This window comes from Bubalus kerabau, chromosome X, assembly GCF_029407905.1.
Source record: "Bubalus kerabau isolate K-KA32 ecotype Philippines breed swamp buffalo chromosome X, PCC_UOA_SB_1v2, whole genome shotgun sequence".
Taxonomy (NCBI): domain Eukaryota; kingdom Metazoa; phylum Chordata; class Mammalia; order Artiodactyla; family Bovidae; genus Bubalus; species Bubalus kerabau.
The window spans coordinates 43,981,131-44,009,111 of record NC_073647.1 but is presented as its reverse complement, the minus strand read 5'-3'; the positions used below and the strand labels follow the sequence as shown (position 1 = coordinate 44,009,111).

General features: G+C 47.6%; 2 protein-coding genes across 4 annotated transcripts in view; one reads left to right on the top strand and one right to left on the bottom strand.

The window, feature by feature from the left end:
- Positions 1–27,846, top strand: part of CD99L2 (CD99 molecule like 2) — a 119,464-nt gene extending 91,618 nt beyond the window's left edge. The window contains exons 3-9 of one of the 3 annotated variants that reach the window (XM_055563469.1): positions 2,484–2,552; positions 2,670–2,765; positions 5,289–5,354; positions 17,566–17,607; positions 17,740–17,859; positions 22,564–22,629; positions 24,248–27,846. In XM_055563469.1, coding sequence (XP_055419444.1) covers positions 2,484–2,552; positions 2,670–2,765; positions 5,289–5,354; positions 17,566–17,607; positions 17,740–17,859; positions 22,564–22,629; positions 24,248–24,312 — 524 coding nt within the window. In that variant the 3' untranslated portion in view covers positions 24,313–27,846. The other 2 variants (XM_055563471.1, XM_055563470.1) reach the window with 2 other exon arrangements.
- Positions 1–27,981, bottom strand: part of HMGB3 (high mobility group box 3) — a 262,945-nt gene that overhangs the window by 154,323 nt on the left and 80,641 nt on the right. The gene's annotated exons all lie outside the window — the stretch shown is intronic.

Below are 27,981 nucleotides of genomic sequence, written 5' to 3'. Positions count from 1 at the left end.
GTTTTCAAGATTTTGGATCATTTTCACTATCACTATTTGGAATTCTTTATCAGGTAGATTCCCTATCTCTTCCTCTTTTGTTTGGTTTGGTGGGCATTTATTCTGTTCCTTTACCTGCTGGGTATTCCTCTGCCTCTTCATCTTGTTTATATTGCTGAGTTTGGGGTGGCCTTTCTGTATTCTGGCAGTTTGTGGAGTTCTCTTTATTGTAAAGTTTCCTCACTGTGGGTGGGGTTGTATGGGTGGCTTGTCAAGGTTTCCTGGTTAGGGAAGCTTGTGTCAGTGTTCACCCGGAGCTGGATTTCTTCTGTCTGTCACTTCCAAGGCAGTTAGTTCCCTCTGTTTTAGCTTCTTCTGTTTGCTGGTCTTTTCAGTGTCTAATTTCCGCCCTGCCACAAGGGGGCGGTGGTGGACAGTTTTTTAGGCTCACTTGTTCAGTCGTGCTGTGGGGAGGGAGGGACGCTGCAAACTATCCCACTTTAGAGTATGTAAGTCATACACATATATATATTCTTTATCCATCTACTATAAACTTATATCCTTGCCAGCATTAGTTATGTTAATTTAAAATTTTGTTTCACTAATTTGGTAGCAAAATGAAAAGTTAGTGTAGGGAGTTTGGGGGAGAATGGGTACATGTATATGTATGGCTGAGTCCCTTCGCTGTAAACCTGAAACTGTCACAATATTGTTTGTTAATTGGCTATACCTCAATACAAAATTAAAAGTTAAAAAAAAAAAAAACAACAACACTGGTGTGTTTTCGCAGTGTCTCAGCCACACTGGGTTTGCCCCCCCTCATGGTGTGTGTGCTTTCCCTGTCAACACTGCTTAGGCTCTAGGTTGCTCTGCCGGGAACTGTCTGAGGCCGGTCCTGGGTTGTATGCACTTCCCAGGTCTAAGCCACTCAGGTTCAGGCACTCGGGTAGTCCTCAAAGGCGCAGACTCGGTTGGGCCTGCGTTTTGTGCCCTTCCTAGGTCTGAGCAGCTCAGGTGACCATGTGTTTGGTGAGCACAGTTGCTGTGACTTATCGCCTCCCCAGTCCCTGCTGCTCGGATTTCTAGGTGTACAACTGGCGCACATTCTCAGGTGGATATTGACCATCCAGAATCCCAAGAAGTCTTGGTTAGCAACAAAGCCTGGTTGCAGTTTGGTAGATAATGCCTCTCTGGGGCCTTGATTGCCCCCTTCCGGCTCTGGCTGCCTGTCTCTGGAGGGGGATGGTCTGCAGCCGACTAGTTCTGCTCAGTCCTTTGTTCTGTGAGTGGGCCTGATGATGTCTTAGGTTAGGGCTTTCCTCGCGGTAGCTATCCCACAGTCTGGTTTGCTAGCCCAAGTTAGTTCCCTCAGATTGCCCTTGGGGCATTCAGGCCAGTCCTTACTCTAAGCAATGCAGCCCGTGCCTCCCTGCCCAGCCCCCGCTTGCTAGTGGCAGATGCAGACGTCTGCGCTGCTTCTCCACTGGGGGAGTTGCCATTGGGCACGTAATCTGTGGGTTTTAATTATTTATTTATTTTTCCTCCCAGTTATGTTAGCCCTCTGCGGTTCCAAGGCTCGCCATAGACTCAGCAGTGAGAGTGTTTCCTGGTGTTTGGAAACTTCTCTCTTTTTTAAGACTCCCTTCCCTGGATGGAGCTCCATCCCTAACTCTTTTGTCTCTCTTTTTGTCTTTTATATTTTTCCTACCTCCTTTCAAAGACAATGGGCTGCTTTTCTGGGTGCCTGATGTCCTCTGCTGGCATTCAAAAGTTGTTTTGTGGAATTTACTCAGCATTCAAATGTTCTTTTGATGAATTTGTGGGAGAGAAAGTGATCTCCCCGTCCTATTCTTCTGCCATCTTAGGACCACCTCTAATTTTGTTCTATTTTTAAACAGCATAATCTTGTTGCTTAAGGAAAGAAAGTATTGGAAAATTATGCTTGGCATGTCATGTAATTGATGTGAAATGTCCACAATTTTAAAGGAATGTGGTTGAGCTGAAAGACCTAGTATTACAGCAGTAACCACACTTATATAAAATATTTTGTTGGTGTTATAACCACTTTCAGTTTATGAGACACTCCCATACTCAACTGGGAACATAATGTCACTTCACCCCTGGGTGGTGTTATCTGGGACTGTGGGACCAGGTTAAGAGTGGTGGAAACCAAGGCTTGGAGCTCTCAGGGGTTGTGCTCAAGCTCTGGAACCCCCTAAAGCATGTGGTCATCTCCTGTAGATGTGGGCTCAAGTCCCAGCTCCACTAATCAGCAGATTAATCAAATGTGGGATCACGTCCATCTCACCACCCATCCTCTGAAGAAAAGCGAGCAGAACTTGTTTCACTGAACCTTGCTACATCTCTTGGTCATCCTCAGAGGCCTTGGAGGGGACTCAGGGACCAGGAGTGCTGAGCTCATGCTGTGACTTCCTGACCATGCCATGGCTGCTGTGTGTTGTTGCTAAATGTGCTTCTCTTGCTGTCTCCCTTCCCCCTTTTAGAGAGATGGGATCATGTCACCACCACAACCAGGAGACCTGGAGCGACCAGAGCTCCAGTAAAGCCTGCAGGTAACACAGGTGTTCTGAGGAGGGTACAAAAGATGGATTCCGTGGAGCTCGCTGTGGGGTGGTGTCCAAATGAGCAACCTATGATTTAACCAACTGACTTTCTTGTTTATGTTGTAGGGCCCCCTGCAGAAGATGATTTTAACTTGGCTGATGCCTTGGATGATCAAAATGATCGTGATCATGGCCGCAAAAAGCCAAGTATAGGAGGAGGAGGTAAGTCCAAGTTGGCCCAGGCCAGCACCTTAGCTTCCTGGTCAGGGTGTAGCTCCTTAAGTACAATAGCCCACAGAGCTACTTCTCCTGGCCTGGCAGGCCTGGGGGTACTTCAAGGCCCAGCAGGACCTGACAGCAGTGGCTGACAAACATTTTGGTCTCAGGACTCACCAAGTTATTGAGGATCTCTATTGAGATGTGGGTCACATCTATTGATATTTATCATCTTATATTAAACCTAAAACCAGAAAAATTAATTAAACATGAACAACAATAAACACACCTGTTAACATAAATAGCACATTTTATGAGAAATAACTATGGCAAGATAAAAAGACAACTTAGTGAGGAAAAGTGGCGTCATTGTACCTTTTGCAGATTTCTATAATGTGTATCTTAGTAGAAGAGCTAGACTCTCACATTTCCTGATGGACTCATTTGTGATATGTTGTTATGGTTGTGTATTTGAAGGAGATCTGGCCTCATAATAGATATGCTGTTGTAAGGGGAAGAATATTTTAATAGACTTTTCAAATCATTGATTAGTATCATTTTTTTGATAAGACACCCAAACTTGACCACTGGTTGTTTGTTATAGGTTAAGTGCAGTGTAGAATATGAAACCATATCAATGAATTTCCCATACTCTATTTCATTAAATTCCACAGGGACTCTCTAGTACTTTTTAATGGAACTTTTACCCATTCATGGTTTTGTGCATTACGCCTTGGTCATTTGGAAAATATTGATGTTCTGAGGTCTTTTGAGCTTCAAATAATGCCTTGTTTCATTATGCAGTGCCTGAAATTCACATTTGTTAATATCACCACCCATCTCATTAGAAAAAGTCTTTACATATTGGAAAGCTGTTAAACTCACAGTGGTAGATATAGATTTTTCAAAATTCTCTTTTTTGTTTGAAATTTTATCACTGGCAACAAATATTGCCAGTGGTGTTCTTTAAAGGGACAGCCCCATTTTATTCATTTCCAAGAAAGCATCTGCCAAATATTCAAGTCGCCATAACCATAGTTAGCACATCGTTCTTTCTTTCTAGTAAAAGTTATCTTCAATGACAGAAAGCAACTAATACAAAGCAAAATTGAAACAGTCACAGATGTGCTTTTTTGAGACAACTATAGGAGAAGGCAATGGCACCCCACTCCAGTACTCTTGCCTGGAAAATCCCATGGACGGAGGAGCCTGGTAGGCTGTAATCCATGAGGTCGCTAAAGAGTCAGACACGACTGAGCGACTTCACTTCACTTTTCACTTTCATGCATTGGAGAAGGAAATGGCAACCCACTCCAGTGTTCTTGCCTGGAGAATCCCAGGGACAGGGGAGCCTGGTGGGCTACCGTCTATGGGGTCGCACAGAGTCGGACACGACTGAAGTGACTTAGCAGTAGCATAGGAGAAGGCAATGGCACCCCAATCCAGTACTCTTGCTTGGAAAATCCCATGGACAGAGGAGCCTGGTAGGCTGCAGTCCATGAGGTTGCTAAGAATTGGACACGACTGAGCGACTTCACTTTCACTTTTCACTTTCATACATTGGAGAAGGAAATGGCAACCCACTCCAGTGTTCTTGCCTGGAGAATCCCAGAGACGGGGGAGCCTGGTGGGCTACCGTCCATGGGGTCGCACAGAGTCAGACACGACTGAAGCGACTTAGCAGCAGCATAGGACTTTGGAGTGGAACAGAAATGCTTTAAGCATGCTTCCCGTTTCATCACACAGAATGTTAAAAGATGTGTACTCAATGGTTGAACTATAATAAAATAACCTTTTTGGTTTCCTTGTATTAGTTTTCTATTGTTCCATAACAGATGATCACAAATGGTTTCCTTTGGTGAGGAGATCACCAACAGCTAAGCTGAGTTTTCTCTTCGGGGCCTCAGGCAGCTGCAGTCATAGTGTCATCTGGGTCTGGGGTCTCAGCTGAGCTTGGGTTGTCATCCAAGCTCACGTGCTTATTGGGAGAGAACCATTATCCTTGCAGTTCTAGAATGAATGGTTGCTTGCTTCTTTAAAGCCACCAGGAGAAAAACAGAGATGATACGGGGAGAGAAGGGAAATTGGGAAGAGGGTGGAGGTGAGGGAGAGGAAGACAGTCTATTGCTTCTAGTGTGTGACCTCAGGAAGGGGTCAGCTGTGTTTTGAAGGACTCACTTGATTAAGTTCAAGCCCCCCAGGAAAGTCTCCCTTTTGATTAATGTGAAGTCAAACTGACCAGGTTACTGCAGAGTCCCTTCACTTCAGCATATAATATCAGCTATTATATGCATGGGGTGAAGCCATCCCATGCATGGTCCCCCCGAACTCAAAGTCAGGGGATGCTGGGGTATATACACTGTGGGGGAGGGATTCTGGGGGCCCCTTGAGAGTCTTGCCTACCGCATTCATCACAAGTCCTGTTCAGTGGCAATCACTTTCTGGGCATGTTAGACAACATTAAGTAACAGATTTCTAGTCACTGATAAATGTTTTTGGGAATTGAGATGTGTGTTTCATTTTCTCCAGGTTTTTCAGACAAGGATCTTGAAGACGTAGTAGGGGGTGGTGACTACAAACCTGACAAGGGTAAAGGTAGGAGCATCGCTTTGTCCAAATGCCTTATTCTCACTAAAGACAGGATTACACAGCAGCCAGGTTGGGAGAGTGGTTCTCAGCCAGCCTCTGGGGCTTCACTTGGAATGATGGAGGCTGTGCAGCTGTTGGTGGGGGTGGATTTATAAGACTATTTGGAAAAGCCACATATTTCCCCTGATGTTCCTTAAGCCATGACACTGCACAGGATAATGTGTCCATACTAGCAGATGTCATTTGCCAGTTGGCACTAGTTATTGTACCTGAAGTCAGGGGACTTGTTGGGCACAACCTTCCCAACCTGGGGAGCCTGTCACTCTTGGGATGGGAGGAGCGAATCTCATCATGAGAAGAATTATTTTTAAGACACCCATAGCAAGTCAAATATCCTTTAAAATATCTTTTGATTTTGAAATAGTTTAAGGCTCACAAGAAATTGTAAAACTAAATAAATAAGTTGTTCAGGAGAATTCCTGTGTACCCTTCACCCAGCTTCTCCTGATGTCCCAACAAAACTATAGTTATGTTGTCAAAACCAGGAAGCCGACACTGGTACATTGCTGTTATTAAGTCATATATAGACTTTACTCAGATTTCATCAGATTTTGTATATACTTGTGTGTGTGTGTGTTGTGTGTGTGTGTACACATGCAGTAGTGGGTCGATGACATTTTATCACAGGTAGGTTTGAGTGACTGTAACTACAGTCAGGACACAGAACTGTTCTGTCACCACAGAGAAACCACCTTCTGTCAGCCCTTCATAGTGATACCCTCCTCCAAGGCCAGATACTTTTCATTCCCCCCAAGTCATGCAAAGATTTAAACCTTTAATCTTAATATGTTGTCAAGATCTGATCCTAGTATGGAGACAGTGTTAGCCAGACTTGATGTGGCAAAATTACCTGTGGTTGTAACCTGTTCTGGTGATATTATAACTCATCATTAGTGATGGAAATTTTTACAGGTGTAATTGTGATGGTGACATGTTGTGATGCTAAGTTGTGGCTGTAGCATTTTGTAGTGATTCCTTGTTGTGGTTGAAACTGTGGTTGTGAGTATAACAAATTCTGAGTGTAACATGTCATGAGTATATCTAGTGTCAGCCTGCTACATTCCCCATAGTTCAGGCTGTGTGCCTTTCGTGTGGGAACAGTGTTGTCTTCTGATTAAAGGATACTGTAGTCAAATCAGTCCTTCAGAACACCTTTCCAAACAGTTCCATTTTGAATAAAAAGCTCTGAAAACCTCTAAATGAAACTCACAGGTGTCAGGAGAACATGGAACATTTAAAGGGCAAACCCAGCAAATTAGCCAATTACTCCCAGTGACAAATGGTATTTCCAGATGGTGAGAAGAGAGCAGTAGCAGCGTGTGTAAGCATGCACACAAATGAAAGTCTGAGTGACATGTCGGGGGATTTCCTTATTAGCAAGGAAGAAGTGTTAGGAAATTCTTTAATTAGGTTCATATTTGAACTTCTCTTACAAAGAATAATCAATTGTTAGCATAAGTTGTGCCCTCTGTCATTATAGGTGTCAGACAAAAGAAAATAGAGAGTCTGAGCAAAAAAATACGACTGTGAAACTGAAACATAGGTTATGATAAGAACATGATGAAATTCTCATACACTCTCCTCTATGCAAACATGCTAATGCTATATATGAAGATAAAACATTATATTTAAATAAATGTTGATCTTCAATATAAAACAAGCCTAAGTAATGAATTTTCTAACCTTGAGTTTTAGCACTTAGACTCAACCATAATTTTGGAGTGTGTTTCTGAAGTAGTATGTTACCTGTTATATATTTTTTCTCAAGAAAACATTTCTAATGGCCCTGTAGGGAAAACACAGACAATCTCTCATCAACAGGTCCCATCAGCCCTGGTGCCATCAGCCTCCTGCTAGTATTTTCACTGAGTGCATCTCCTCAATGTCCCCTCTGTGGTCTGTTCCTCAGTGTATGCAAGCCTCTAATCCCATTTCCCCAGAGCTGCTCTTTCATCTCTAGTGACTTCTTGGTGGTCACAGCCCTCTGCCCCATGTGATCTCTGCAGCATACTTTCCTGACCACCTCGTTCTCCACATTCTTTATTTCTGGGTCCTTCCTGGCACTCTCCCACTTTCTTGGTCTCATTCACTTCTTCTTCCTAAATACTGCTGCCTGCTGGGTCCGTTTCCTTGGGCTTCCAGTTTGGTATGTCATTCTCTTCCCACTGAGGAAGAGAATTAGAAACCAAGATCTGGATGTTCAGTATATTCTTTAGTGGGATGTTGCTACTTCTAAACCCTTAAACTGGGCAGACCTACGAAATAGGAAGTATATGGATGTATTTTAAACCATATACACGTATGTATCTATAATTATTTCTGTATTTATTCATCAGCATCTATATTAACCTAAACATGAATTCATACTTAAGCCTTTTGGCAGTAGATCACAGTTGAAGACATAGTATTCTTTCCTTATTGATCTTTAACTTCTGTCTCTGACAATGAGAAACCTACCATCCATCAACTATTTGCTTACTTGCTCAGTTCTGATACTATACATGTATATAGCACAACCATAATTGTTCATCCTTACTCCTTGAGAAACAACTTTACCAATTACAGTCCAGTGTTTGTTTTTCTTCTTTTGGCTTTACCTTATAGTGTCTGTCAAAATACCATTTGTTAAAAGTTGCTCACATAACTCCTTTATTACACCTCCATTCAGTGCAGTTTTTACACACATTTATAATGTAGATACATTCATTTGTCACAGTCTACATTCCATCTGGCACCTCCCACTAACCTGGTTGATATTTTGCTTTGTTCTTTTGCTTGTATACATCATTAAAGGTTATTCCTTGTGATATGTATTCATATGGATTTTTACAAATGCATATAGTCATATGTCTACCACCCAAGTAGCATACAGAACAGTTCTATCACCACAAAAATTCTCCTATACACCCCTTTGGTACTCAGCCTCTGTCTTTCCTCAACCATAATCCATTCTCTCTTAGTGCAACCATAACTCTGTTTATCATCTCAAGAGCTTTGCCTTTTTCTAGAATGTCATATAACTGGAATCATACAGTATATAACCTGTACAGACTGGCTTATTTCACTTAGCAATGTGCATTGAAAGTCATTTATGTTTTTTCATGGGTTGATAACTCATTTCTTTATAATAATATTTCATTGTCTAGATGTACCGCAGTTTGCCCATTCACTTGTTGAAGGACATCTTGGTTGCATTTAGTTTTTGGTGACTATAAATAAAGCTACTGTAAATATTTATATACAGGTTTTTGTGCAGACATAAGTTTTCAGTCCGCTTAGGTAAATACCTAGGTATATAATTGCTTGGTCACATGGTAAATCTAGCCTTACAACAAACTTCCCTGTCTTAGTCGCTCAGTCATATCTGACTCTTTGTGACCCCATGGACTGTAGCCTGCCAGATTTCTCTGTCCATGGGGATTTTCCAGGCAAGAATACTGGAGTGGGTTGCCATGCCCTCCTTCATTGGATCTTCCCAACCCTGGGATCAAACCCAGGTCTCCCTCATTGCAGGCGGATTATTTACCATCTGAGACACCAGGCTGTCTTCTAAAGTGACTATACCACATATACCCATAACTCAAAAACACATATTGACCCCAGTGTTTGTTGCAGCACTGTTTACCATAGCCAAGAAATGGAAGCAGCCTAAATGTCCATCAACAAATGAGTGGATAAAGATATGGTGTGCGTGCATGCGGGCTAAGTCACTTCAGTTGTGTGCAAGTGTTTGCAATCCTATGGACTGTAGTCTGCCAGGCTCCTCTGTCCATGGGATTCTCCAGGCAAGAATATTGGAGTGGGTTGCTGTGCCTTCCTCCAAGGGATCATTCCGACCCAGGGATCGAACCTATGTCTCTTATGTCTCTTGCATTGGCAAGTGGATTCTTTACCATTAGTGCCACCTGGGAAGACCCAAAGATGTGGTACACGTATACAATTGAATGCCATTAAGCCATAAAATTCTGAAAGAGATGGGAATACCAGGCCGCCTGACCTGCCTCTTGAGAAACCTATATGCAGGTCAGGAAGCAACAGTTTGAACTGGACATGGAACAACAGGCTGGTTCCAAATAGGGAAAGGAGTACGTCAAGGCTGTATATTGTCACCCTGCTTATTTAACTTATATGCAGAGTACATCATGAGAAACGCTGGGCTGGAAGGAGCACAAGCTGGAATCAAGATTGCCGGGAGAAATATCAATAACCTCAGATATGCAGATGACACCACCCTTATGGCAGAAAGTGAAGAGGAACTAAAAAGCCTCTTGATGAAAGTGAAAGAGGAGAGTGAAAAAGTTGGCTTAAAGCTCAACATTCAGAAAACGAAGATCATGGCATCTGGTCCCATCACTTCATGAGAAATAGATGGGGAAATGGTGGAAACAGTGTCAGACTTTATTTTGGGGGGCTCCAAAATCACTGCAGATGGTGATTGCAGCCATGAAATTAAAAGACGCTTACTCCTTGGAAGGAAAGTTATGACCAACCTAGATAGCATATTCAAAAGCAGAGACATTACTTTGCCATCAAAGGTCCGTCTAGTCAAGGCTATGGTTTTTCCAGTGGTCATGCAAGGATGTGAGAGTTGGACTGTGAAGAAAGCTGAGCACCGAAGAATTGATGGTTTTGAACTGTGGTGTTGGAGAAGACTCTTGAGAGTCCCTTGGACTGCAAGGAGATCCAACCAGTCCATCCTAAAGGAGATCAGTCCTGGGTGTTCATTGGAAGGACTGATGCTGAAGCTGAAACTCCAATACTTTGGCCACCTCATGCAAAGAGTTGACTCATTGGAAAAGACTCTGATGCTGTGAGGGATTGGGGGCAGGAGGAGAAGGGGACGACAGGAAGAGATGGCTGGATGGCATCACCAACTCAATGGATATGAGTTTGGGTGAACTCCAGGAGTTGGTGATGGACAGTGAGGCCTGGCGTGCTGCAATTCATGGGGTCGCAAAGAGTCGGACACAACCGAAGGACTGAACTGAACTGAACTGAACTGAAGCCATATAAAAGCCATAAAAAGCACAGACATCACTTTGCCAACAAAGGTTCATATAGTCACAGCTATGCATTTTACAGTGGTCATGTACAGATGTCAGAGTTGGACCATAAAGAAGGCTGAGCACCAAAGAATTGATACTTTCAAATTATTGTGCTGGAGAAGACTCTTGAGATCAGACCAATCAATCCTAAAGGAAATCAATCCTGAATATTCATTGGAAGGACTGATGCTGAAGCTCCAATACTTTGGCTACTTGATGTGAAGGGACGACTCATTGGAAAAGACCCTGCTGATGCTTTCCTTCATCTGGAAAAGATTGAGGGCAGTAGAAGAAGGCAGCAGAGGATGAGACAGTTAGATTGCATGAGTGGCTCAATGCACGTGAGTTTGAGCAAACTCAGGGAGACAGTGGAGAACAAGAAAGCCTGGCATGCTGTAGTCCCTGGAGTCACAAAGAGTCAGATACAATTTAGTGACTAAACAACAACAGCCATATAAGGGAACAAAACTGGGTCATTTGTAGAGACATGTATGGACCTAGAGACTTATGCAGAGTAAAGTAAGTCAGAAAGAGAAACACGTTGTATAGTAATGCATATATGTGGAATGTAGAGAAATGGTATAGATGATCCTACTTGCAAAACAGAGAGAGAGACAGAGAAAAATGTATGGATACCAAGAGGGGAAAGGGGGGTGGTGGGATGAATTGTCCATAGTAAGAGTAAATTGCAGTCTGAAATATGTTGTACCAGGGATTTTCTAGTACAGCAGAAGGCAACTCTAGACTCTTTGGTATGTAGTTGTGATGTAAAATTGTGAACTCAGAAGGCAAGTGAGGATGCAAAACATACTGTCCATGAAAATGAAGATCCTATCAGTGACCTGTGAAATAGCCTGTTTGAACTGTTCTTCCAGTTGTAGGCAAGTAGAGGTGGATGGATTTGCATGAGGCTTGCGTGTTTTTAAACATCTTTAAGAAAATCATATGAAAAATACTTATTTATTATTTCCCCATCTATGGAGAATCACTAGTAATACTTAGGGGTATATGTTCACAGTACTTTATTTTCTTTAATTAATTTATTTATTTTTGGCTGTGCTGGGTCTTCATTGCTGCTTTCAGCCTTTCTCTAGTTGCGGCCAGCAGGGGGGCTACTCTGTAGTCGTGGTGTGCAGGCTTCTCACTGCAGTGGCTTCTCTTGTGGTGCACAGGCTTCAGTAGTTGCAGTCCACAGGCTTAGTTGCCACGTGGCATGCGGAATCTTCCCAGACCAGGGGTTGAACCCTTGTCCTGCGAATTGACAGGTGGATTCTTAACCACTGGACCACTAGGGAAGTCCACAGGACTTTTTCCATGCACAAAGTATACATTTGTAAATGTTTATTTTTTAAAAATGATATCAGTTCAGTTAAGTTGCTCAGTCATGTCCGACTCTTTGTGACCCCATGAATTGCAGCACGCCAGGCCTCCCTGTCCATTACCAACTCCCGGAGTTCACTCAAACTCATGTCCATCGAGTCGGTGATGCCATCCAACCATCTCATCCTCTGTCGTCCCCTTCTCCTCCTGCCCCCAATCCCTCCCAGCATCAGAGTCTTTTCCAATGAGTCAACTCTTAGCATGAGGTGGCCAAGGTATTGGAATTTCAGCTTCAGCATCAGTCCTCCCAATGAACACCCAGGACTGATCTCCTTTAGAATGGACTGGTTGTATCTCCTTGCAGTCTAAGGGACTCTCAAGAGTCTTCTCCAACACCACAGTTCAAAAGCATCAGTTCTTCAGCACTCAGCCTTCTTCACAGTCCAACTTGCACATACATACATGACCACCGGAAAAACCATAGCCTTGACTAGACAGACCTTTGTTGGCAAAGTAATGTCTCTACTTTTGAATATGCTATCCAGGTTGGTCATAACTTTCCTTCCAAGGAGTAAGCGTCTTTTAATTTCATGGCTGCAATCACCATCTGCAGTGATTTTGGAGCCCCCCAAAATAAAGTCTGACACTGTTTCCCCATCTATTTCCCATGAAGTGATGGGACCAGATGCCATGATCTTCGTTTTCTGAATGTTGAGCTTTAAGCCAACTTTTTCACTCTCCACTTTCACTTTCATCAAGAGGCTTTTGAGTTCCTCTTCACTTTCTGCCATAAGGGTGGTGTCATCTGCATATCTGAGGTTATTGATATTTCTCCCGGCAATCTTGATTCAGCTTGTGCTTCTTCCAGCCCAGCGTTTCTCATGATGTACTCTGCATATAAGTTAAACAAGCAGGGTGACAATATACAGCCTTGACGTACTCCTTTCCCTATTTGGAACCAGCCTGTTGTTCCATGTCCAGTTCAAACTGTTGCTTCCTGACCTGCATGCAGGTTTCTCAAGAGGCAGGTCAGGTGGTCTGCTATTCCCATCTCTTTCAGGATTTTCCACAGTTTATTGTGATCCACACAGTCAAAGGCTTTGGCATAGTCAGTAAAGCAGAAATAGATGTTTTTCTGGAACTTGCTTGCCTTTTCGATGCTTTTTGCCAGCAGATGTTGGCAGTTTGATCTCTGGTTCCTCTGCCTTTTGTAAAACCAGCTTGAACATCTGGAAGTTCACGGTTCATGTATTGCTGAAGCCTGGCTTGGAGAATTTTGAGCATTACTTTACTAGTGTGTATTAACCTTTTTATTTTTTTTTTATTTTTATTTTTATTTTTTTTTAATTTTATTTTATTTTTAGACTTTACATAACTGTATTAGTTTTGCCAAATATCAAAATGAATCCGCCACAGGTATACGGGGCTGGTGCACTGGGACGACCCAGAGGGATGGAATGGGGAGGGAGGAGGGAGGGGGGTTCGGGATGGGGAACACATGTATTAACCTTTTTAAAACCAGCTTTTTTTGTTTTAATTCAGTAATACCCTGAATATGTTTTTCTGTCATTAAGGAGTCCTGTAAAATATCATGTCAACCACTGCATAATCTGTTTTGCTGTGACTTTTTTTTAATGAGGACCTATATTTGTGCATAAGGGGTTTTTCCTGCAGCTTTTTACTAGTATACACAGTGATGTGATGAACATCCTCATCACCAAAAGCACACAACCATAATTGTGTGTCAGATAAATTCCTAGAACTTGAACTGCTGGGTCACAGGAGGTGTAAATTTTTAAACATGCAACCCTTTGAGTGTACTGCAAAATAGTTTTCCATGACAATTATACCAGCTGCCATTTCCACCACTAGGAAGTAAACAGTTTCCTGTTTGGTCACATACTCACCTTTATTGGATATGCTAATTTTGTCATCTTTGCAAATTAATGAAGTGAAATAGCTGAGTCATATCTGACTCTTTGCAACCCCGTGGACTGTAGCCTACCAGGCTCCTCCATCCATGAGATTTTCCAGGCAAGAATACTGGAGTGCGTTGACATTTCCTTCTCCAGGAGATCTTCCTGACCTAGGAATTGAACCCTGATCTCCCGCATTGTAGGCAGACGCTTTAAGGTCTGAGCCACCAGGGAAATCCTGTACAAAATTTTGTCCTCTTTAAATTTTCCATTTCTTTGAATCCAAGACATGAAACATTTCACCTCTGTCTTATTAGACACTCTTACTATATTATGTGAATTGCCTGTTCATGCCTGTTGCCCCATTTTCTACTCATTTATGTGTATGGGCTTCTTTATGTTAGGGATTATTAATCCCTTTTTATACTTTCTGAAAACATGTTATTTACCCATTCATCAATTGATGAACCTTTATATTGTTTCTGCTTTTTTACTTTTACAACTAATGCTATGATGAAATCAGCATACCAGTTTTTGTGTGGTCATGTGTTTTCAATTCTCTTGGGTATACACATCTAGAAGTGGAATTGTCCAGCCTCACGGTAACTCTTTGTGTTTACCTTTGGGAGGAACCACCAACCTGTTTTCCACAGCAGCTGTACCATATTACATTCCCGTCAGTACTATATGAAAGATCCATTTTCTTCACATCCTTACTAACACTTATTTACCTTTTCTGGATTCTAGCCATCTAATGTGTGTGAAGTGCTATCTCACCGTGGGTTTGATTGCATTTCCCTGGTAGCTAATGGTGCTGAGCATCTTTTCATGTGTTTATTGGCCATTTGAATATCTGTCTGGAGAAATGTCTTCATTTTCTTTGTCTATTTTAAAACAGAATTCTTTGCCTTTTTACTGAGTTGTAGAATTTCTTTATTCTCAATATTCATCCCTTATCAGATATAGAATTTACCATTGTTTTCTTCCATTCCGTGGATTGTCTTTCCCTTTCTTGATGATATGTTATGAAGCACAAAGCTTGTTGTTTTTGAAGTTTAGCCATTTTCCCCTTTTGTTTCTTATGCTTTTAATAGTGAAGTTTTGACTTTTGATATGATCTTTTCTGTTTCAGGCTCCTAGCTTGAGGGCCAGGTTTAGAAAGTCATTCCCTACCCCGAGACAATATAAATGTTGTTGCACATTTTCTTCTAGTGCTTCTATTGCTTCATCTATTTTATATTTATTGGAAACTTATTTCCATGGGTGGTGTTGGTTTGGATAAATCTGTTATGCCAGTGGGTCATCAGTTGTCCCAATAGCATTTTTTGCATGGTATGCCTTTTGTAAAGGAAGTGGATTCAGCCTGTGCTCAGAGGAAGTAAACAGAGCTCAGTAGTCAAACAGGGATCAAAACCATGACATTGGCTTGGCTAACTTCAATGGCAAACCTTTGCAGCCAAGTTCACTTCAGATTCATGGAACTGGAAGTGGTGGAAGGATCTAGAATGACTGCGGTTTTGTTTTCCAATTGTTCTTTACCCTCACAGTATCTCAGCCCATGTGCCCATCTGAGCAATGGGTTACCCACAGGATGTGATCACATGATCATGTGTTTTTTTTTTTTTTTTTTTTTTTGAGAAAGGAATACCATTTGTTTGTCATCTTCTTAGAAGAACACCTTTGTCCAATAACTGGTGGTCAGATAGGAATTCCTAGACTACAGAATTGAGCGTTTGCATCTCTTTGACAGCCAAGGGAAGCCCCGTATTCCCTCTGCATGCCCCTCTAGGCAGGTTCGGCAGGGGGCCTCCAGTTTTCTTTTCAAGTAACACCCTCATAGCTCATGGCCATACAGATCATGAGGTACAAGTTGTTGTGGATTCTTACGATCAAGAATTAATAAGGAAAGAGAGACTAGGGAACACTCAGCTTCATTCCAGTTCGAGGTGAAAGAAAGAGTGGGTAGAGTTGCTCATTCCTGGGCTTCCCTGGTGGCTCAGAGGGTAAAGTGTCTGCCTGCAATGCAGGAGACCTGGGTTTGATCCCTGGGCTGGGAAGATCCCCTGGAGAAGGAAATGGCAACCCACTCCAGTATTCTTGCCTGGAGAATCCCATGGATGGAGGAGCCTGGTAGGCTACAGTCCACTGGGTTGCAAAGAGTTGGACACAACTGAGCGACTTCACTTTCACTTTTCACCTGGAAATCTAGTGATGTGAACACGTCAGCAGAGGACATCCGTGTAGGGGCTCCCTGCTACCCTTGATGATGGCCACCTTGAGTACAGCAGGAGGGAGCAGTGATGGGCCAGTGCAGCCAAACTCCAAGCCCTCACAGGTGACCTCATTGCTGACTTGTTAACATACAGGGTGACTCATGTCCTGCTCTCTGGTCTGCTTTCTCCAACAGCAGCCATAGTGTTTTTGAAAATGCTAGTGCTTCTTGTTTTGTAAATACTCATTCGTATCCAATCAGGGATGTCTATAAAACACATTTAGCTCCAGGATTCAGCCCCAGGTGGGAACATAGCATATCTCATTTTCTCCCTCAAGACTCTTATTTTTAAAAATAGACTTTATTTTTTAGAGCAGTTTCACAGCAAAACTGAACATTGTACAGAGTTCCCATACCCCCCATACACCCACAGTCTCTCCATTAGCAACATCCCAAACAGGGGGTACATTTGTTACAATTGGTGAACCTACAGCCCCCCACCCAGAGTCTTTGATTGGTGAAGGAAATGTCAAAGGTCATTGCCTCCGGCATCTGAGAGCGGTTTCCCCCAAGAACCCTGGGCTCTGGGAGTACAGTCTTCATTCATTAATGAGCTTGTGTCCTTAGATGAAGAGGGTGCCCGGGAAAGAGTGCTCAGGGCTAATTAAATGTCCTAAATGGTATCGCTTGCTTGGCAGGGAGCTGCTGTTTGGGCTGTGTGTGCTGGTGTGTGTTGTTCTCTGAAATTCGACCGCGTTTAAGCCTGTGCGACAATCCAGAGAACAGTGCTGTCACTGCAGAGGCCCTTCCTGTTTTTCTTTTTTGATCACAGCCAACTGCCTCCCTCTTCACCCTCCCTAACCCCTGTCAACCACTAATCTGTTTTCCATCTCTGTGATATTTTAGAGCTTTTTGAATTTCAAAATCCTAGATGAGGGATTGTCATCTTGCATTGCTTTGTGTTCCACAAACAACTCACACTATATGCCAAGCTAGAAGTAGATGGCCTTAAAAAGCTCTTGATTATCACTTAATCCTGTGTACCTAAGTTACCTGAGTAGAAGCATCTGAATTTGAAGAAAAGCATGTACAAGGGCTAACTAAGCACAAGAGGAAAGGAAATTGAAATATTAACCATAAATCTCTTTGAGTAGTAGGATGATGAATTGTTTTTATACTAGTCTTTCATCCTTTTTTAAAACAAACTTTTACATAACTGTGGTTCTGTAATTAGATGAACAGTAAATGTATGTTATAGGAGGCACTAGGTGCACAGGACCCACAGTGTCGCATGTAGAGTCAGGCTTGCCCGCCGTGAGCTCAGCTCTGCCACCTGCTGGCAGATCCCTCACCTGCGCACCTTCACTCTGTGGGGTGTTGTGGACGGTTGCAGGGGGCACCTGCCCCCGTGTATGGCAGTGCTGCATGTAAAGAGCCAGGATGCTACATGTTCTCAGTGCACGGTCACTGTCGTTTCAAAAATAAAAAGATCCCCCTCGGCTTGGGCAGGTGGCAGGCATAAGGAAGCAGGTCTTGCTGTAGTCAGGGCGAAGCCCCCTGGGGCAGAGATGAAGAGGGGTCCCAGTGAGTCAGGAAGGGGCTGTCACTCCCGACCCTGAGCTGGTGGCCACAGCGGACACTGACTGCTTTTGTCCTTTATGCAGGTGGTGGCCAGTATGGTGGCGGGGACAACTCTGATGACTCTGGTGAGTTGGGAATCCTGAGGTTTCTGTGGAAACCACAGGGGGGTACTGCTGGCCTCTTGGGTCTCCGGGCGGCCTTCCTGACCTTCCTTTGACGGCCGTGTCTCTCCGTGCCTCCCTCCCACCTCTGCCCAGGAATGTCGGCAGAGACTGGCACCATCGCCGGCGTGGCCAGCGCTCTGGCCATGGCGCTGATCGGTGCTGTATCCAGTTACATCTCCTACCAGCAGAAGAAGTTCTGCTTCAGCATACAGCGTAAGTGGACCCACCTGCGGCCACGCCCTCCCACAGCAGAAGATAAACAGAGGGCCAGGGCTTTGGAGGAGGAGAGGGCAGCACTCTGAGCAAGCTGAGATTCAGCAGACTTCCCCGGGGTGAGGTGGAGGTGGGGCTGCACTTTTTTAAGCCCTCGGAGACAGACCTAGGCTTAACTGAAGTATAAACCAGCCTGGAAGAGAGGATTGGGGTGGGCCCAATAAACTCGGTCTTCCAAGGGTGACCACCGGGCTTCTCCTAGAACAGGAAAGAGCCTCTGGATTTCCATGTGGCTTCGGCTCTTGCCCAAGGGGACGTGGGGCCTTTGGCGACAGAAGGCAGATGTCCCTCAGACCTCTGAGTCCCAGCAGGCAGCACTGTTGGGCCTGCCAGCCCACTCCTCACCCTGGCGACCCTTCCCTCCCTCTCAGATCCCAAGGAGCCACTGGCTGCTGCCCGGGTGCCCCTGCTCTTCCCCTGTGAGCCACAGAATCTTAAAATAAATGGAATCCTGAATTGTTTGAAAGGAACATGAAGCAATAGGAAGAGTTTTGTCATATTGGTGGCTTCCTGGGTTGTAGTGGTGAGTCTGTCCATGGTGTGTGAATGGAATAGTTATGGATGGACTCTGTGTCAGAAGCCCACCTACAGGTGCCCTGTGTTAAGGGATCCACACAGGGAAGCCATTGAGGGCGAACGAGACCACACTCAGTTGTTTTACAAGCACGGCATTGATGTATTGCTGTGTGCAGAGTGTGTCTCTGGTTGAAGATGGGAAATCTTTAGTACAAGTAAGGGAACCTGACTCAGCCATAGTTTTCCTCTTTCCTGCGGCTCAGGACCATCCCCTGTGAAGTTTTCCCTGCCCTTGCTCTGGGCCTCTGCCCTTAATTCTACCCTGGAGCTGAGCTTCCCAGGAAATGGACTTGGGTCCTAGAATGCTTTGCTTGTAGCTGTTGCCGATGTCTCCAGCCTGATTTTCCATCTGGCCATGACGTTTGGTGCTTCTACTCTTACACAATGTCTGTGACCGGGGCCACGGCATACAGCTCCGCAGGCTGTGCACAGGAGTACCCCAGGGACAGCACGTGTCTCAGTGCACAACCTGCACAGCTGTTCATGGCTGCCCTGCTATAGCTCCAGAGCTTGGTTGTGTAGAGTGGTGTGAACAGTCAGAAGGAGTACAGAACTGCTGGTGGGGTTGGCCTTAGAGCTATCACTTGTCCCAGCTCGAAAGCAAACAAGCAGCTTAAAACAACAAACCTATTGTCTCATGGTCTGGAGGTCAGAAGTTCAAGATCAAGGTGGCAGCAGCACTGGTTCCGGCTGAAGGCTGTAGGGGAGGATCCTTTCTTCCTCTCCCAGCTTTTGGCAACCCCAAGCATCCCTTGGCTTATGGCCGCATCACTCCAGTCTCTGTGACTGTCATCTTCTGTCTCGTCATTGGCTGTGGGCCCCACCCTAAATCCAGGGTGATCTCATCTTGAGATCCTTAACTTGGTCACATCTGCAAAGACCCTTTTCCCAAATAAGGTCACATCCACAGGTTCCAGGGATGAGGACATGGACAGAGGCTTTGGGGGCCACCATTCACCCCAGTTCAGTACTGTAACTATAACAGTGAGATGAGCACGATCCATGGTTAATCAAAGACATGCCCACAGCAGAGTTGGGCCAGATGGCTCGGGGCCACAGGGTGGCTTGGAGACTTGAAATTGCATGTTGGATAAGAGAAGTAAAATCTGGGCCTGCAGTCAGAGTAAGAATGGCTTCCCACGCTCGCCAGTGCCTGACCCTGCTGGGCCCGGATCACTGCCCCAAGCACCACCACCTCCCGACGGGGCATCATGGCAGGTACCTTCAGTTTGTAGATGAGACAGCGGCTGAGGAGACTGTTGAAGGAACTCAGTGCACATGGAAAGTGATAAATCCAGAAGGAAAGAGTGCCAGTAGGTAGGAACAGGGAGGATGAGAGAGGTTGATTTCCAAACCGAATAGATGTCTAGATTGTGTCTGTCTCTGCAGAGGCACTCAGGTGAAAGTACATTATTTTCCCACTTGTTTCCTGAAACAAAGAGGTGCAAGGTTTCCACCAGTTGGATTAGCAGTCAAAACCCAATAAAATTTGAGAATATGAAGGCTTTGGTACACAGAAACCAGTGAATTGTACAGCACTTGGGGAACAATAAACCTGTGATACTGAGGTGGCAGGACGTGGATGTGACCTCTCTCGGCAGAGGGGGCTCTAGGGGTTAGGGTGTTGCTGGGCCACGTGCTGGGGGGCCCGGCCCAGGGAAGCCAGCATGCTTGGAGGGCTGACGGGGGCTCCCAGGAAGCTCATGGAACCTGTGGGCCTCTCCCAGCCCCCAACTCGGTCTGAGGGCTGGCCCTCCAGTCCTTTCCCAGTCTGTCAGTGATATCTTTGTCATGGCTGAAACCACACTCTCCTGCGAGTGCCATCATCAGCCCCAGTTTCCTTTGAAGGAAACCGAGTTCAGAGCGTCCTCCACATCTGAAAAGGCCCCCTCTTGCTTCTGTGTCTGTCCCCTGTGCTAGCAACATCTTCTTCCAAAGCTGGAAGTTGCATCTGCTCCTGTGTCCATGGCCTCCCCTTATGAATCCCTCCAGCCCTCCTGGGTCCTTCTGTCTCCCCGATGTGACATCAGAGGGGTCCCCGTTCCTGGGGCTTGTGCTCTGCTCCATTGCCAAGTCTTCTTGTCCTACATCTGGGCAGTTCCATCAGCTCCCCTCCCTCGCCGCCTGCCCTGAGCTCCCTGCCACTTCTCTCTGCTCTGAACAGCCTGCGAAACACCTGTTTCAAGTGTGCAGAGACTGCTCCCCCTGGACCTCCCGTGTGCCTGTGACCCAGCCCCTGAGCTTAACGTTCAAAGCCCTTCATGGTATGGTTCCATCCATGTCCCTTGTGCTCCCCGCCTGTGGTCCGTGTCCCCAGAAGCCCTTCTGCACAGCTGCACTGACTTCCCTGAGGATGCACTGCTCTCTCCAGCACCCTGTCCGACATGCCCTCTCTTGGCCTAGCAGCTTTCATCCTTTGGGCCTGGGACACCCTCCCGGGCTGCCTTCCTGCCCTCCAGCCTGTGGGAGGATGTCTGTCTTGCCTGCTGCCGCAGCGCCCTCTGCTGACCCACTGTGCAGCCCATGGCGCGGGATGGGGGCTTGCTGTTTTCTGTGTCACCGCCCCATCCCATCACTCTGAACTGTCGGCACCCGTGGGTGCCTGTGTGTGTGTTTCATCCACCGAAGTGTCCGTGGCCTCTGTGTTTGGGTAGCATCAGGAGGAGCCCTGTGGATGTGTGTGTGTGGAGGGGGGTCAATCCCCTGAGAAGCCAGGACTCAGCATCTTCCATCCCCACCCTTTCTGTTAAGCCTCAGCCACTCACACAGGGAAGTAAGTCGGGGAAGGCCAAGCAGAAGCCACTCTGCACTCGGTGCACGGGGATGCCCCGGGGGACAGCACACGACTGCTAGGAGGGCCTGACCCTGCCATGGTGCTCGGGGCCTTGCAGTCTCTCCTGCCACCAAACAGGTCCTGGCCTTGGGGACCCTCTGTTTCCCCTGTCTCTGCCCTCCAGAGCCAAGGGTCAGCGTGTTGCGTGGAAAGCCCACCTGGCTTGTTGCCAGGGGCTGAGTTTTTGCTCCAGGGTCCTAAGTTTTGTGTCTTGCCTTCAGATGCAGCAGAAGGTCAAGGTAACAACGTGCTCTGACTTAACTCATTGTCCCCTTCTGCTTTGGTGTCTGCCCTTCATCACCCACCCAACTCCTCCCTCCCCTTCATGCTGCTCTTGTCTCCTCGCCTCGCTCCACCCCATCCCATTCCCTGGCACTCACAACCATCTTTACTTTTCCCTGATACATGTGGGCATTTGGGCGTGGCTGTGTCTCAGAGGTGCTGGGGTTGGGGTGGAGGCCCTCTCTAGGACTCAGATGCCCACCGGCAGTCATCCCTGAGGAGCAACCAGAGTGCTGCCCGTGGGCAGAAGACAGTGTGGCGCATGCCAGCTTGGCATCTGAGCACACAGTCGGGAGGCCCAGGGTGCCCCTCCGTGTGCCTGCTCATCCATCAGCCTTGCTGGCCCAAGTGAGCGCTGACCACACCTGCTAACTAGCCACACATCCATCTTTCCTGGGCCTGCCCGGTGTCCATCTTGAGCCCAGCAATGCCCAGGGCAGGCAGGAACCTGAGTGCAGCCCAGGATGGTGGAGTGACTCGCACTGGCTCCTGCTCAGTGGGTTTGTGAGAACCATGGTCCGATTTTCCCACAGGGCCAGGGCTCTGATGAGGTTTCTGGAATTAAGACATGGACTCTTGAGTCTCCCCAAGCAGCAGCAGCAGAAGGAGACGTGGGGTGTACTCAGCTTCATAGAGTCCCCAAACTGTGTTTGGACATTAAGTGAGGAGAAAGCCCCCAAACTGACTAGACTGGAGCAGCTGTCAGTGGGTCCTGGCCCTCCACACTGCAGCAGGGACAGACTTCTTCCCACTGTCTGCAGGAGCCCGTCCAGCTGAGAACCCCTGGGCAGGGCAGCACATTTGGGTAGTCCAGGGTTTGGGAGTCTGGGTTCATTAAGGGGCTTGGGCTTTTGCACCATAATGGAGGGCTTGGTCAGGAGTTGTCTGTCCATCATAGCCAGGGACCCTTTGCTTCTGTGTCAATCATAAACTCCACCCTTGGCCTTTTGCAGAGGGTCTCAATGCGGACTACGTGAAGGGGGAGAACCTGGAGGCCGTCGTATGTGAGGAGCCCCAAGGTGAGGACTTCCTAGTCACTTTCAGTTGCTGAAGGCCTCCTAATGGTGGGGCCAGCACCGAGCAGAGCTGTGCTGGGAAAGCAGGGCCTCAGAGGTCTGCATTCCTAAAACTTCCAGCCAGAAAGATGGGCTGCAGAAGTCAGGGGCCCAGCACTCTGCTCTCCCCTGCCAGACTCCAGCCTCCTGACACTGGGCACGCCGGGACCGCAGTCAGGGCCGTCTGCACACTGAGGGGCACCCTGTGAGTGAAAACACACACACTCCCAGCCAAGTGCCCACAGAAGCTTGTGGGGAATCTCTAGATGGAGTCCCAGGCCCTTTCCATTTGAAAACTGCCAAAGGCAAGACAGAACTTGTAAAAAACACAGACCCCATAATGGGAGTCCCTGCCCTCCCCGACCCTGTTCTGTGTTCATCAAGCACTCCTGGGTATGGAAGCGCCAGCCATGACAAGCTGTGTGGCATCAGGCTTCTGGCCCAGGGTGGCCAACCACTCAAGGCAGATGCAACCTGTGGCCCCAGAATGCCAGCAAGGCAGTCAGGAAAGGCTTTGTGGAGAAGGGGGCAGGCCGCTTTCCATCACCCAAGGCCTGGGGGCTTGCAGGTCAGGGTGGGCGTGAAAGACAGGAGCTGGGGTGTGCCTGTCCTGGGATGGGTGCCAAGGTGGCTGTCTTGTGGGCAGAGGGGCGCCCCCGGGGATGTGATGGGCAGGGCTCCATGTGGTGGCCTAGAATGGTCTGTGGCAGCGCTGCACTGTCTGGATGCAATAGCCCAGAATTTCAAACATGGGAACACAGATTCCACAGTAGCAGTGACTGTAGTTGTTCTTTTAAACTCTTGGCTACCATCATGTGAGTATCGCCATGTACCAGGTGCTGTGTTACATGCTTTATTTAAAATACTCCTCCCAGGGACTTCCCTGGGGGTCCAGTGGTTGAGACTCTGTACTTCCAATGGAAAGGGTGCAGGTTCGATCCCTGGTCGGGGAACTAAGATCTCTTGTGCCTCAAGGCCAATAAAAAGAATATAAAACAGAAGAAATATTGGAATAGATTCAGTAAAGAACATAAAAAAAATTATTTTAAAGATTCCTCCCTTCGGAGTTTCCCAGCTGTCCAGTGGTTAGGACTCTGTGCTTTCACTGCTGAGGGCCTAAGTTCAATCCTTGGTCAGGGAACTAAGATCTTGCAAAAAAAAAAGAAACTCGTCCCAGTTGCTCCAATAGAACCATTCCCAGTTTGGGTGGGTGGTGGTTTAGTCACTAAGTCATGTCTGACTCTTGTGACCCCATGGACTGTAGCCTGCCAGGCTCCTCTGTCCATGGGTTTCTCCAGGCAAGAATACTGGAGTGGGTAGCTATTCCCTTCTCCAGGAGATCTTCCTGACCCAGGAATCGAACCTAGGTCTCCTGCATATTCCCAGTTTACAGGTGAGGAAATGGAGGGCCAGGTGGTCACCGGGTCCCTCCACTCCTTCCTTCTCTCTGGGAGCACAGCAGCTGCCAGAGGCCAATCGTCCAGGACAGACAGGCTGGGAGCCAGGTTTCTGTGCCCAGGGAAGGATGTGGTTGTGTCTGTCTTCATGTGACTCCCTCCTGATGGGCATCTCATGTCCCTAGTGAAATACTCGGCCCTGCAGACGCAGTCCACGGAGCCGCCGCCCCCTGAACCGCCCCGGATCTGAGGAGCCGAGGATGCAAGGCCCCACTCCGCCAGGCAGGCTGTGGGCACACGGGGCCACCGCCGGAGCCCCAGCTCCTTGTTTCATCTGGACCCACGGCTGCCACACCGCTCCTTCGATGTCATTGGCTTCTTGTCCTCAGTTTCCCAGACGTAGCTCTGGGTGTTTGTGAGTCTGGCTCATGTGCCCACCCTGCCACTGGGACCCCCAAGAGGCTTGCTGCCCAAATCCGAGGCTGGCCCCGCCAAAAGCCAGGGCCAACCTCGAGTGCCCAGGGTCGATGCCTCCCTAGGCTACCCTGCCCGCAGGCCTTATCAAGCTGGGGAGGGGGGACTGAGCAGAGGGAGGGCCAGAGGATGGGCAGGATTGTGAACCCAGGGCCCTGTGGTCCCCTCCACACTGCACTGACTTGCCTGGTGGGTTTCTGGAAAGGCTGTGGGCAGGGACCTGGCGACGAGGAGTGCACTGGGGAGCACCAGGAGACAGTGCGGGCACACACGCCACACCCGGGGGGGTTTATTTCCATCCCTCTTTCCATCCAGCCCTTACGCTGCTGGGCTCCCTGACTTTTCATTTACTTAAGTGCAAACTTGCATGTCACAGTATCCCCGCCTGGATGTGGAGCAATCTCCTGGATGTATGTGTAGGAAGCTGTGGCTCTCGGGCCCAATTCCCCTATGATGCCAGGGCATGGATGTGGTCTCCAGTCTGACGTGATTAGCTTCAGGAATCACTTATGCTGCAGCATTGCGTTTTATACTTGGGCCGCGGAGGGTTCCCCACCCCACTCCCATGTGTGTTCTTATTTTGGTAGCAGGAGCTACACATGACAGAATGAGCGTCAGAGCCTGAAACATGCCCACTGTCTGCCTGGAGATGTCTGTGGGAGGAGGGGAAGGGGCATGGTCTTGGTGTGGGCACTCATGTGACCTGGGCACACTCTGGTCATCTGCTGGCCTGCCTGTGATGGAGATTGCTTGGGGGCTTGGGGGCACCCAGACTGGAGGGTTCTGTCTGCGGTGGGCTGGAGCCAGGCTGTCTTCCTGGAACTTTTTGTCTGGGCCACGTGTGATCCTGATCCCCACTGGGCGCTGCTGTCAGGGGCTGAGCGAAAGTCTAGAGCCCCCCATCTATGGATGAGTTTGCAGTGTTAGAAAGTGCTTCTGGAAGCCTCATGTGAGTCTGCTTCACATGCTACAGGACGGCTGTATGTCGGCTCTTTTACATCTACCAGGCTAGGACAAGACAACTCTGACTTCTTAGGGAGACAGTTGACATCAGAACAGACCCTGCAGGTCAGACCGCGTGTGCCTCCCTCGTGTGTTCATGTTATGGAGAGCATGTCATGGGCCCCGCGTCACCTGTGTCTGGAGGCTCATGCCAGGCAGGCCAGATTGTGTGTGGCCAGGGGTGAGGAGCATTGAGAAGACAGCAGGAAGTGAGCCGTGGAGGCAGTGCTGGTGAGCTCAGCCCGTCTCCAGCACCTCCCCCGCCTGTCCTCGTGGACTGATATCCCCAGCACCGGTCAGGTGCTGGGCTGGAGGCCACTCTGAAGGACTTTTGCATTGGTAGCCTGCTGTCACCTAAAGAGGGTGACATTGGGGCCCTGGAGTTGGGAGGGATCAGGGCAGCACTCATCAAGTTAGGAGGACCGCTCACCACCGTTTGCAGGCATTTCAGAGAAAGACACAAGGCAGCACTTGTGCATGGTAAGAGGCTCTCCTGGCCACCGGGAAGTTTGGACGTTTATAGAGAAGTCACAGTGGTGACTAGGAAGGGAGCCATGTGGCCTGTGGCATCCTCAGCATGGCTGGGCGCAGTGCCCCCAGTGGGGCACCTTGGCTCTGCAGCAAGGCACATCTGGTGAAGACCCTGAAATCCTGTCAGTGATAAGAGTCAGCGCTCTGTGGATCCATTTGCTCGGTACCACTGACTTGCGTTAAGAGAGACCCACCATGCCCTTCCTTGTCTGTCTCAGTGCCCTCTGCATTGAGCCTGGAGCCCAGCACCCAGCTCTGCGCTGGTGACTGGGGTGTTGAAAGTCACTCAGCCATCCATTTGCAGAGCTTCCATCCTGGGGCCTGGGACAGGGCACTGATGCTTGCTGATTCTTGGGGCTCTCATAGCCATGTCCACCTGGAAGCTGTATTGACTGGCTTGGGTCCATCCCAGGTGGTAACGGAGGTAGCAAGTATGCTAGAATGGCCAGCTGACCATATCTAATTGCTATCAGCTTAACTGGGGGTGAGATGGGGGACTCAGTGTTTATAACAACTCTGAGCTCCTGAAGGATGGAGGCAGGGCACCCTAAGTGTCACCCAGAGAGTGGCACCAGGCCCACTGCCTTGGCTGCTTGGGGGTTAGTCCCAGTTCTCTTGAGAAAGAAGCGGTGGAGACTGATGGCAGGATCTCCTATACTTTTTCTGTGCTTGTGTTTGAGTATGAACTGTAAGCTCTCTCGTGTTTGCATTAAACAAAGTGGAACCTAACCAATCCCTGGTTCTGCCGGTGTGAAGGCACGCCCTTTGTTAAGTGATGCTTGTTTTCCTAATTCATTATTATGGACCCAAAGGCCTTTCTTGAGAGGGTCAGGGTTCTGGCACTTCCCTTCATGCTGAGCAGCTTAGTGTCAGCCGTCCTGGGGTGGTCTCCTGCATGACGGGGAGCTGAGGCCTGGAGATGTCATGGGGGTAGGGAGGCACAGAGGCAGGCCCCCGACTCACGACTCCTGAGCCCACAGCATTGTCTTCTCCAAAGAAAGCCAGGGTCCACTCGGGTGACATGTGATTGAGCCATAGAAAGTGGAAGGGGCCAGGGTGTGCAGGCAGAGTGGTCTGGAGGTGGAGCTGCCCTTGTCACTCCATGAGGAAGATATGGGGGCCGCTGGGAGGGTCTCACAGTGTGATGGTATTTTGTGCCGTACCAACCTTGTAGTAAAATAGCACCAAGTCCTCTAACCCAAACCCCCATGTGACTCTCCCGTGCAGAAGTTGTGGCCCTCCCAGCCTTGCTGCTGTGTCGCTGCTGGGGCCCCCACACCTGCGTGGAGAAGGACAGGGACATCAGGCCTTAGAAGAAGGGGCCTTATATGCAGGGGCCAGCATGGTTTCATCCAGGCCTTTATAGCTCCCATAAAGGCCAGCACTCCCTCTGGAGACTCTGGGTGGGGACCCTGTGGTTCCCCAGAAGTCTGTCCCATTTAAGGTCTAGGACTCATGGCCTGGAAAGCTGGCCAGGCCTCCTAAGGGCCACACCCGCCTCTCGGGGTTCCAGCCCTGTCCTCACATCTTGAGTGTTTTCTTAAGGTGTTGCCGATTTTAGAGTAGTTACCTATTTCAGCCAACACACTCAAGTCTTAGGATGAATTGCATTTACCACTTAGAAAATGAATTAAATCATGTAAGAGTACTTTACATGTATTGACTGTGTTTGACACATAATAAATTTTTGTGTAAGTAAAATGGACTTTCCTGGTGGCTCAGATGGTAAAGAATCTGCCTGTCAATGCAGGAGACCCAGGTTTGATCTCTGGCTCGAGAAGATCCAATGGAGAAGGGAATGGCAACTCCCTCCCATGTTCTTGCCTGGAGAATCCCCATGGACAGAGGAGCCTGGTGCGCTATAGTCCATGGGGTTGCAAAGACTTGGACATGAATGTTTACTAATTTTCCA